The 13,189-nt window shown below is 33.8% G+C and overlaps 1 protein-coding gene across 1 annotated transcript; it reads right to left on the bottom strand.

Moving 5' to 3' along the window:
* Positions 1-9,893: 9,893 nt before the first annotated feature.
* Positions 9,894-11,159, bottom strand: LOC128172657 (uncharacterized). Its single transcript, XM_052838432.1, has one exon. The coding sequence runs from the start codon at positions 11,157-11,159 to the stop codon at positions 9,894-9,896; it is 1,266 nt and encodes a 421-aa protein (XP_052694392.1).
* Between the last annotated feature and the right edge of the window lie 2,030 nt (positions 11,160-13,189).

Raw genomic sequence — 13,189 nt, 5'->3', positions numbered from 1 at the left:
AACTACTGAAAGGAAACATCATTAGAAAATCTCACTCACCATTTTCATCCAATGTTGTTTTAGCAAAGAAGAGAAATGGACAATTAAGACTCTGTATCGATTATCGACAGCTGAATGCAAGAACCATCAAAGACAATTACGCATTACCAAGAATAGATGACATTTTAGAAAACCTAGCTGGAAACAAATTCTTTTCTGTATTGGATATGAAGGCAGGATACTACCAAGTTGAAATAGCTGAGGAACACAAGGAAAGAACCGCCTTCACAGTAGGATCCTTAGGATTTTATGAATATAACAGAATGCCATTTGGATTAACCAACGCCCCCGCTACATACCAACGTTTGATGGAGGAATGCCTGGGTGATTTACATTTAAACATCTGTTATATATTCCTGGATGACCTTATCATATTTTCTCGAACATTTAAAGAACATTTACAAAGGATGGAAAAAGTGTTCCAAAGACTGAGAGAATCTGGGTTGAAACTAACACCTAAGAAATGCTCTTTACTGATGAAGCGTGTGAAGTATGTCGGCCATGTCATATCTGAGGACGGTATTGAACCGGATGAGGAAAAGATCGACAAAGTCATGCAGTGGCCTCAACCAAAAAGCAAAGAAGATGTGAGACGCTTCTTAGGATTTGTCGGATATTACAGAAAATTTGTAAAAAACTTTGCTAAGATCGCAAGACCATTGACAGATTTGTTACCATCAACTAGAAAGAAATCCAAAGGCAGACAGAAAATTGGTACAAGCAGTACAGAGAATCCATTTGTCTGGAATAAAGAACAAAAAGAGGCATTTACCAATCTAAAGACACAGCTTTCCTCACCTCCAATACTAGCATATCCAGATTACTCTATTCCATTTGAAGTACATACAGATGCATCAGGAAGGGGATTAGGAGCTATACTATACCAGGATCAGGGAGGTCACAAGAGAGTTATTTCCTATGCTAGCAGAGGGTTAAGCAAGGCTGAACGCAACTACCCCGCGCATAAGATGGAATTCTTAGCACTTAAATGGGCCATAACCGAAAAGTTCAAGGATTATTTATACGGTCACAAGTTCAGTGTCCTTACAGATAACAACCCATTGACATATGTATTGACCACCGCACAACTTGATGCGACAGGGCATAGATGGGTTGCTGCTCTTGCTGCATTTAACTTTGACATACACTATAGACCTGGAAAGAGGAATGCGGATGCTGATGCCTTATCCAGACATTCTACAATTACAGACAATGTGTGCAAAGTACCACAGGATTCAGTGCAAGCAGTATGCAGTGCTCACATCATCACTTTTCCACTGATTGAGAGCTTACCTGTTTCAGCTTCATTGATTGAACATCCTGAAGTCAGCATTCCAGATCTTACATCTATCGATATCAAGAGGGCGCAATGTCAAGATCCTAACTTGTTATTCTGGATAAATGTGGTAGAGGAAGGTAGAAAACCCAGGAAAGAAGAAATTCACAAGTCTTATTTCAATACTGTGATGCTACAGAACTACCACAGACTACTCCTTAAGGATGGAATACTTTACAGAGAAATAAAATATGAAGATGAAGTGAAACATCAACTTATTGTTCCCAATAACATTGTGGAAGATGTCTTGTATTTCTCCCATAACCTCTTAGGACATCAAGGCAGAGACAGAACTATTTCTCTAGTACAAGACAGATTTTTCTGGCCTGGATTAAGTAAAGATGTTGAGTATTACATCAGTACCTGTGACAGATGTTTGCGTCGAAAAACTCCTACCAATGTAAGAGCTCCACTATTCAACATCAAGACTTATGAACCGCTCGAACTAGTGTGTATGGATTTTCTTTCCATTGAACGATCAAAGGGGGGTTATGAATACATCTTAGTCATAACTGACCACTTTACGAAGTACGCAGTTGCCATACCAACTAGGAACACGACGGCCAAAACAACAGCTCAAGCATTTTACAACAACTTTGTCATCCCATATGGAATACCTTATAAGATCCATTCCGATCAGGGTGCAAATTTTGAAAGCAGTTTGATAAAAGAACTCTGTTTACTATTGAATATTCAGAAAACTCGCACAACACCCTATCATCCCATGGGGAATGGAATCTGTGAGCGATTCAACCGAACATTGATTAATATGCTTGGAACTCTTCAGCCAAATCAGAAGCAGGATTGGAAAACATACATTGGTCCCATTGTGCATGCCTACAATAGCACTAAACACGATACTACTGGATTTTCCCCATACCAACTTATCTTTGGAAGGGAGCCCAGATTACCCATAGATCTAATGTTTGGAACCAAGCAACCAGTGATGAATAAGAAACCATTACACAAGTATATTGAAGACTTGAAGCAGAAACTTAAGAATTCTTTTGAACTTGCACAGAAAAACACTGGTAAATCCCAAGATGCTCAGAAGAGGAATTATGATCTTAAAGTTAGGAGCACTTTTATTCAACCAGGGGATAAAGTCTTAGTGAAAATTGTGGCACATGATGGTAGACACAAGATTGCGGACAAATGGGAGCAAGATGTTTATGATGTGATCTCAAGACCTAATCCAGATATACCTGTGTTTGTAGTTAGAAAAGAGGACAATACAGGTCGAACAAGAACTTTACACAGAAATCTACTCACGCCATATAAAACCTGTAACCAAAATGAGTCACCTCCACTACCAAAGCCTAAACCAAGGAAACGCATGATTTTCATTGAGGCTGAGGATGAAAGAAGAGTGAAACCAGTTCCTGTACAAAGAAGGACAACTCTTGATGAGAGCTTATCAACGAAGGAGTCTGAAGACCACATCGATGATGTCGTTGAAGATTCAGACGATGAAGTCATTACTTATACAAACGTGAGACCAGCTGGCAGTGTTAGTAGATCAACTAACAATACAGAAGAAGAAGAAGAAGGAAATGTACCGGTACAATATTCAGATCCAAATACTCCAAATGAAAAGGATATATTGGAACCTGAAAACAGTGATTCGTCGACAGTGAGTGAACTCAACAAGTGTGTGATTGACAATTCCATGTCAAATGATACAACGACGGAAAATGAACACCAAAGTGTAGATACAAGTGGTGACAGTAATGACGCACAGGACACACCTCGGCAGCAACCGAGAAGATCAACAAGAGAGAGAAGACAGCCGGAATGGATAAGATCTGGTGACTATGTTTGTAAAACTATGAACGTTGATTGGATGTCACGAGCTGATTACCTGAAGTCATTGATTAACAAAGACAATTTCATGGATGATCCAGCTGTTAAAAAGACATTTCTGGAATTGGTTACATGGAAACCTGATTAAAAAAACACTGTATGGACATTGAGTGATATGATATATGTATGATATCTACATGATATATGTGATAATTGAACAGTATTGATTTATTTGATATATGTGCTAGGTGAAATCATTTCTTCTCATGTACATTGATATCTATTCTATGAAAGAGTGTAATATTTGATGAATGTGTATATATTTTTGCTACGTACTAATTAGAAATTGTTATTATTATGATTTTTTTTACATGAATGACGAGGACGTCATTTATTGTAACAGGGGGGAGAATGTAATAGGGGTCATATTTTCATATATATTTATTTGTCAAATACCTAGAACGTAATTACTTCCATTTCAATTTTTACTGTTTTCCCAAAAGAGTTATCTCTCTTTGATTATTGGGTACCTATGGATCAATATCTAAAAATATAAGGAGTTTTCTGATCACGTGATTTAAATAATAGTATTACGTATTTACCCAGAAATTACACCTGGTCAAACCAGTTTATTGTATTTTGCGCCATTTTTTTGGTATAGTGTTCACCGCAGCGAGTGTCCATGTACATCTTTCATTGAAATTTATTCTGATCACCGGCTGTGGGTTTTCATTTCACAAATGGGACCTGTTTTCTTCTTGAATAAATCAACGAACCCAGCAGTGCACTTCGTTTGTTTATAACATGTACAAGTGACCCTGTTTCAATAAGAAATTAATTTGATAAAAATATGTGACTAAACAGTTCCTCAATAAGTGCATCTAAGTTATTTATCTGTTTTTATGCGTAAATATAACAAAATCAAAAATCGAATCGCTTACCTGTTTGTTTACGTTATTGTGTCCATCCCGAGTACGATTTGATTTTACCGTAGCACAGGTAAGTAAATCATCCCGCTCGAAGAATATTCGGTTTTTAAGATTTAATTATTCATTTTGAGTACTACGTTAATTGATAAAATCATTTTATTCTTAAATTTCGTTTCATTTAACTTGCATTCCTATATTTTGAAGGTATGGGATAGGATAGGATAGAGCTTATTTGAAGGATAGGATGCAGGATATAGGATAGGATAGGATAGTTTTGTCAACTTTCACTATAGCAGCACTGTAACCTAATAAGTGTTTTGTTTTCCCGAGGACTATCAAGCGACATATTTATTCACAAATAGCGATGATCTACGCAACGCCATGTACAAGATGCCCAACATCTCGTCCACTTTAACACATTTAAACTTTTCAAAATTTTCAATCTTACCTTTCAAATATTCTTTGCAAATCTTTGCTTCACCCATGTTTACCTACAATGTTTTGTTGCTATTCAATTTTAAATGTTTTCTCCCTTTCCTCTGCAGAGATTTGAGCAAATTTCGACGCTGCCATTTTGTTCTGCTCCAGACAAAACAATGTAACCTCAATATTCTAAGGGCAACTACTCTAGTTTTAAAGAATTCCAAAGGGCAACTACTCCAAATACTTTAAGAACGTACGGCATGCGGTTTATGTATTAAATACTATGAAATGTCGAAATGAGTAAGTGAAGCATCGGCCAATGACGGCCATACTGCCTAATATTATTTCTCACAGAACAAATATAGAGATATATGAGGCAATCACGTGCAATGTTTAAACCAATGAAAGTGTGACATTTCAGTCCAAGGGAAAACATTTTTTTTTTAAATCGGGTAAAGTAAGATCTAAAAATTCAGTCAAGTAAGAAAGTAATTCTGAAGTATATATGACTTTACTATTGTCTAAGTTCATTTTGATAGGTCGACTATCGGTGTGAAACCGTATACTTATGTTACCGTATATCTCTATATTTGCACCATTAAATGCGGCTGTTCTCATCGCGTCAGATTAATTTGTTCTAATTGTGCCGAGTCTTACTCATATTGACAATTTTTTAAAAAGCTGCTCATTGAACTTCTTTTCCTTTGTTTTTTTTTTCATTTCTAATAGTTCATGCAGTATATATTTTAACTGTGTACCTTTATATTTTATACAGCGTTTGAGAAAAAAAAAACCCATTCTAATTGGCATGTAGCATATCTGCAATAACATTTTGTTTTATAACTATGCAGTCATTAAGGTGGTATCGGACATCTGTTGATATTAATGTAGATTAAAGTATATTATAATTAAAAAACTTTTACCGGTTTAGAATTTTCAAATTTTACAATATTTAATCAATAAATAGCCTTTAAAAATATTAGAGGTAAATAACAGAGGTAAAATATCTAAAACCCACAGCGGGATTCGAACTCATGATTTACAGATTCGTATTTTTTTTTTAAAAATAATGATTTTATTTGAAATTACATACAAATTGCTTGAGGTAATACCTCCGCAGAGGCCCTCTTTGTATACCTTACCTGGGGTGCCAGGGGCCCCCTGGATCGGTAACCATGTAGCAAAAAAAATGAGGATACCTTATACATTTATATTTTTACAAAGTAAAGTTAATAAAGTGAAGTAATATAATTATAATCATAGTAGTCATACACATATCTAACTTAATAGTGCGAATTTATCATTTTTTTTTTTCCTTATGTAAAGATTTATCGAAAAAAAACAAAATATATATATATATGAAAACAATTCTAAGTCATAATTTAAATACAATTTACGAATAAACATGTAATAGGAATTGACAATTGTGAATATAGAGAATATAAAATGCGGTACTATGCGGTAGGACTTGCTTCTACAGTCACAGTTCTTTTTGTCCTATACCGCATAAAAGTACGAGAGCCAGGTCGCCCTCTAGTTCATTATATTATATTACTAATAATACAACATTATTGTTATTACTATTTCATATTTTACAATTTACAGCATTTCAGAAAGAGTTCTAAGTATACAGTAATCAAAATTGACAGTTTGTGCTTGCTGATTTACAAGGAAAAAGCTTGCAAGCGATGACCTTAAAAATAAAATTAGGCCTTCATTTGTGACATTGTCTTCTATCAATTTACATTTCATTTTGTATTTAAAAATTTTACATGCAATGAAGGATATTACATTGTTTAAAACTACATTGCTTTGGTTTCCATTATAAATGAAACCCAAAACAAGATGTTTCCAAGCAATATTAATTTTAAGTATAGCAGAAACCTTTTTCCAGATGTTTTTTACAAGTATACAGTCGAAAACCATATGTTTAGTATTTTCAATTTCTCGACAATACGTACAAAATTTATCAATATTTTTATTCCATTTGCTAAGGTATAGATTATTTGGCAACAGATTGTGCAATAATTTAAAATTAAATTCAGCAATGCTTTTATCATTAATTTTTACAATTTTTTCATCATATATTTTTCGCCAACACAATGAGTTTATGTCGCTAAATTCATTTTTCCATTTACTCTCCATGATAGGTTTTTTGGATTTGTCATTAAGTAGTATTTTATAGAAGAAGCCAGATTTCGTTTTACCGATATCTTTTATTTCTCCTTGTAATTTAAAATGAAATTCATTTTTGATATTTATATATCTCCTCCTGCTTGTATCATTATGTATTTTATAGTGAAAAACGTTTTTTAGTGTTAGATATTCACAAAGATAATTTCTTTTCGATTTTAATATAGTAGCTATTTCATTGAGCGATTTAAAACCATTATCATTCACAAGGTCTTTCACATAACGAAAGCCGCTTTCGAACCAGTTCTGAAAATATAAAACTTTTCCCTTGTATTTAAAGTTTACGTTAAACCAAATATTCTGCCGTAATATTTCTTCCACAGTATCAATGCTTTTTGGAGTTTTGCATTCATTAAATGCAGTAAATACCTCTTTGTAGAATTGTGGAAGTCCTTTCAGACTATTAAAATCAGAAGTGTTTGTTACATTTGATTCTAGAATATATTCGATTTTCATCTTATGATTTGCTAGACATGCATTTAAAAATTTACTTAAATTACTCTTATTTTGTGTAAGTTTTGAAATCCAAGCTGCTTTAGTAGCTTTAATTTTGATTTCTGGGTCAATTATTCCTATACCCCCCTCTTTTATCTCGCGAATTAATGTGTGCCTTTTGATGCGTTCACGATTGCCCCATAAAAATGAAAAAATTAGTTTATTTCATTTTTTAAAGTAATCATTTCCCGGATTTTCTAAAACCGTTGCAGTGAAAATGATTTTTGATAGAATAATCGAGTTTACAATTTGACATTTACCGAAGATAGTAAGCTTTCGACATCTCCACGAATCCAGTATCTTTTCAAATTCCTTTAATTTACATATCCAATTTTTTTCGTTACATATATTTTTGTTTAGTCCAACATATATACCTAAGCATTTTAAAGTATCTTTATTTATTCTTACTTGATATACGTGTGTTTGGCGATCTAATCTTTCTCTAAGAGGTCCTAAAATGATGCATTCCGTTTTAGTCATATTTAAATTTGTGCCCGACATTTTGCCAAATTTTTTTAAAATGTTTAGCGCATTTTCCAATGATAATTGATCTTCCAATGTAAATGTACTATCATCAGCATGTTGTATACATTTAATTTCTTTTTCTAACGAACTAATTTTGAACCCTTTTATATCTCCACAATTCTGTATTTTTAGATTCAATATTTCCATTACGAATAAAAATAATAAGGCTGATACTGGACAACCCTGTCTTATTCCACGTTCCATTCTACATTTCCGTGACAGCCAGCCATTATTTTTTACATAAAAACATGGGTTTTTATAAAGTATTTGTATCCATTTTATAAAGTTCGGCCCGAAATTGAATTTTTGTAGTGTTTTAAATAGGAAGTTCCATTCAACCGAATCGAAGGCTTTTTGAAAATCAGCGAAAAGTAATATGCCATCTTTGTTATTATTTTCACAGTACTCTAGAATATCTAATATAAGTCTAGAATTATTACCTATAAATCTACCTTTGATATACCCTGTCTGGTTTTCATTTATTATATTATCCATTACTTTTTGTAGTCTTTTAGCAAAGACACAAGCTATGATCTTGTAATCTATATTAGTTAAACTGATCGGTCTGTAGTTTTCTATTTTTTCTAGAGAACCCTTTTTATATATAAGTGATAAAATTGAGCATTTTTGTGTTGTGGAAAGTTCACATTCTTCGAAAGAATGCTTCAGAGCATTGTAAAAATATGTTTTTAAGTGTTTCCAAAACATTTTATAAAATTCTACTGGTATACCGTCATTGCCTGGAGATTTATTTTGTTTCATATTGTAAACTGCCTCGGCACATTCTTTTAAAGTGGGAAAAATTTCAATTATTTCTTTTTCTTTATCTGATATTTTGTTTTCAGGATTTATTTCACTTAAGTAGTTTTCAATATGCGCATCTGGGACGCGTCTGCTCGAATAGAGATCATCATAAAATATGTAAAGTTGTTTCAAGATTTCATCCGTTTTAGTGTATATATGTCCATTATTATCTACCTTATTGATTACATTATGAGATTGGTGTTTATTTTCAAGCCTAAGAAAGTAGGACGTATTTCTCTCCCCTTCATCGATCCACTTTGCTCTCGATCTGATCTGTGCGCCTTTCGCTTTATGTTTGTATAATTCGTCTAACTCGTTTTCTAATTCTCTCTTCTTTTTGACATTAATTTGTGCATAATCAGAACTTTCAATTTTTTCAATTTCCTTTTCAATCGATTGAATTTTATTTCTTATTGTTTTACCTTTTTGTTTACAAAAATTTATACTTAAATTTCTTATCTGTATCTTAATTAAATCCCATTTGATATGCGGATTGATCTCATTTTCTATTTCATCTGGTAGGTTGTTTAAAAAGTCATTCATTGTTTTAACATAATTTGCATCGTGTAAAACAGACACATTTAATTTCCAAAAGCCTTTTCCTCTTGTGTTACCCGATATTCTAAACTTAAAAACTATTGACAGGTGATCACTCAGTCTGCAATCATTCACATTGGGAGCTTTGCGTAAAAATATGTTCTCTGGAGTATAACAAAATTGTTCGCTCGCTATTACATAATCTATTCGACTTTTTGGTGTCCCATTGCCATCACACCACGTTAGACCTTTTTTGTCGGATTTTAATTCCGACCACATATCATATAAATCAAATCTCTGTATTATTTCCCTGACTATTTTCCCACTTTTATCTTTTTCATTTTGTACGCTACAGTTAAAGTCACCAACAAATATTAAATTTTCTTCATTCATTGCATATAGTGATATCCATTTAGCAACCTTTTTAAAGAAGTTAATTCTTAGATTTTCTAAGTTTGGGGCGTATACATTTACTAAAGTAATAATATTGTTGTCATGTTCAATATTCATTAATAAAATTCGACTATCGGCAGATTTATGTAAATTTAGAGTTTTAAAGGCAAAATTTTTGTGAAAAAATATTGACACACCTTTACTATGTGGAGATTCAGAAAAATTATGAACAGCAGAACCATGCCATCTTAAATCATAAATACTCTGTTTTTTATCAACAAAATGCGTTTCTTGTAAGAAAATTATATCACATTTTTGACTGTTTAACCAATCATATAGAATAACCCTTTTATCATAACTATTTAACCCTCTACAGTTCAGAGATGAAAACTTAATACAAGCCATAGTCTACATGTTTATTTGCTGGATTTACTTGATTTTTTAACATACCCATCCAGGTCTTTCTGGTTGGCTTTGCTGGCGTTGTTAACTGTGGTTTTCCTGTTCCGGGAACTTGTACGCTGTGAGCTTGCATGAAAGGATTCTGCAACACGTTGCAGCAGCTTGCCCATAACATTTTGCCCTGGCCACGCTTTCGGATTTGTGTGCACGGTTTGCGTCGAGTTTAGACCAGTTCCCCAAAACTGGTCATATACTGAGTGCGCAAACACTTTTTCATCTGTAAACACTTGCGTAATTTTCTTTTTCATTTCAGATATTTGTTTCACTTTTTCTATCACAATTTCTTCCATAACCTTAGGCGCGTCCTGATGCCAGGAAGTGGATGGTAGGACGGAGTTTCCGATTTGTTTACATTCCAACGCAGATTTCGCTGCTCGAATCCTCTCCGCCGCCAAAAGGTCTCCCGCTCGAACAGCCTTCGTAAGCTGAAAAGCTTGTTCAGCTGATTCAAAAGATTCGCCAAAGACCATAAGCTCACATGGGAAGAAATTTGAAAGCACATTTTCTTTACCATCAAAAGCTTCAACTTCATTAGAGTTATCTTCGATGTATTGCGGACATAGATTGGAGCCGGGCTTGTGTCCAGTTTCCTTACAAGCGGAACAACGCGGAATATTCTGGCATAGCCTGAAAGAGTGCCCAGTTTCCCAGCAGTTGGTACAGGTACTAGGTGGTTTTTCGACATTTTGTCCGCGATGGAAGATCTTACATTTGAGACCTGCGCAGTAACTGAATCTAGGCAAGGCCTTGTTTTGTTCAAGTGGTTCTATATACAGAAATCTGTTGCCATTTAATACTTTGGTCATTTTATTGGATGTAGGGTTTCTAATTTTTTCGTATTTGATCTCGCTCTTAGGATGTACTCCTAATTTTGTAAGCATGTCATGTATGGCCGAATCGTCCACAGAGAGTGGAACGCCGCATACAGTTACTTTAAGGACCGGATCTTCTGGATCAGTAAGGCCTGCTGAGTATGGATTGGAGTCGTATACTCGTACGTGCTGATTGTTTAAGTCAAATCCTTCAATAATGAGTTTATCTCTGCTTTGTTTCTCGTCCAGATAGATTCGCCAGAGGTCACGGTCAAGCTGGACGCATTTGACCGTGTCCCCGACAGCAACAGTTATAGCATCTAATAAATCAAAATTTGTAATTCTTTTACTACTGTCTTTGGGCAACTCACTGTCTTTTAGAAAGACTGGTTTCGACATTTTATCCATGTCACAGTGAGAGAGTAATATCGATATATATTACAGTTGCAAGTTCAAGTTTGTTATAGTAATTGCAAGGGGTAGTGAGTAGATACTCACCGAGTTGTTCGTATGAATACGTAAACAAATCCCTCACAAAACACAGAGTTGCAATTTGAAATTCACATAAATAATGCACATCACAATAATTCACACTATATACACCTTCCTTGAAAAATTTCACGCCTTTGAAGTTATTAAACTTCCAAAATTGTCAAAAAGACGGGAGCTAGAAGAAAAGCGTCCTTCCACCTTCTCGTCACGTGACCAAATTTCGTATTTAACCATCTTATCAACTACACTACGCTGTTAGGTGACAATATTACGAAAGACACTACTTATATAATTACACTTCATTTCATTATTAATTTCAATAAACACGACATTGAGGTGTCCCATACCACCTTAATTTAAAAAAATAAGCTGTTTTTGTGTATCTTTTAAACAGAACAGTAGAGAGAAATTTCTATATAATTCTTTTTTTTTTTTGATTGTGTCGTTTAGATTGCAAAATAAAGACATTTTGAAGCTTAAAGTCTTTGTGTGTGTGTGCTGATGAGGTTACATAAAATAGTAATGTACATACACCTGTATTGATAACATTGTAGTGTTAATCCAATATAAACGCATTACAAATTCCTTTACCTGGTCACCACAAATATTAATGGCAACAACATTAAAGTGCTTGTTATTTATTTCTATACTACTGAAAATCAAATGTACTCGTACTTCGATCAGCGGTCAACTATTTTGTAATGATGTGTTATTCCACCTTAACTACCTGTATGTTTCTAGCTCTTAACAGAATTATAAATAAAATCCTTGTCCGACGCATAGTTTCGCTTACCTTAGTCCAATCTACCTCATATTTCACTCACAGAGTGTCTATGGTCAAAGGGTGCGCAGAGACCTTGAATGAAGATTTTTATAGGTCATGGTCATATCGGACCATGCAAAAATACTTTTTTCAGAGCATATATACTTTCCACTTAGCCTTTTTGTTGATACTTCACATACACAGAGCTTATGAATAACGCGTGTGTAGTGCCCTTGAACCAATTTTCAAGGTCAAATGTGAAGGTCGCAGCAGAATTATATGAGAAATCTTTGTCTTGAGTAGATCTTCATTCCCTTTGCTCCAAACAGGCTCAAGCTTCATCCACATGGTGCTTTAGGTCAAAGGGTATGCAGTGACTTTAAATGATGTCTGTAGATCATACGTCAAGGTCAAATTAGATCAAACAAAAATCCTTTCTTAAAGGAGCATGGTCACGATTTTCATCAAATTCTATTTTTCTGTTTTTATTATTTACAATGCTTTAGATATGCATTTTTAATCCTTTAGATATGCATTTTTAATGATCAAGTGAAATTTGATAGTCAGTCATTAGTTTATAAGCAAGATACAGAGCTCACAATTCTTTGTTATATAAACAAGGCTCGTGTCCTGTTTTTGTTTACATAGGTTCAATATACCAGTAAAAAATCTTTTTCAAACTAATTTTTCTATCTTCTTTATTTATTTTAAGCATAAATAAACAATACATAACGTTTCACACTTTTATTTAAGATCTAAAATAGGACTTTTCATTTCAATATTCAAAATGTAAAAAAAAGGCAGTTTACATAGTAAGGAACTGTGAGCTCTGTAACTCGCTTATAACTCAACGAATGACACTCAGATTTTGGTTGCATATTAAAAATGCCTTACTTACGCATTGTAAACATTAAAATCAGAAAAATAATTTTTGACCAAAATCGTGACCATGTCCCTTTAAGAGCATATATATATATATTCTCAAGTTAGCCCATTTAGGCTGATACTTTTCTTAAACAGGGCTATTTGGTAAATGGCGTGCAGTGACCTTAAGACAATTAAAGGTTAAAGCAGATCTCTTCATAATCAGTTTTAGACCATAGATTATTTCCCATTTGATTAATTTGCTCAGTTTGAATAAAAATGACATTAAATGAGATTGAATTTGAAGTTCTATGCCAGC

This window comes from Crassostrea angulata, chromosome 2 (assembly GCF_025612915.1).
Source record: "Crassostrea angulata isolate pt1a10 chromosome 2, ASM2561291v2, whole genome shotgun sequence".
NCBI lineage: Eukaryota > Metazoa > Mollusca > Bivalvia > Ostreida > Ostreidae > Magallana > Magallana angulata.
Note: the sequence above shows the minus strand (reverse complement) of the source record. Positions and strands in the feature narration are given on the sequence as shown.

Excerpts from the sequence above, each read along its gene's own strand:
- LOC128172657 (XM_052838432.1), bottom strand. The coding sequence starts at position 11,159 with ATGGATAAAATGTCGAAACCAGTCTTTCTAAAAGACAGTGAGTTGCCC.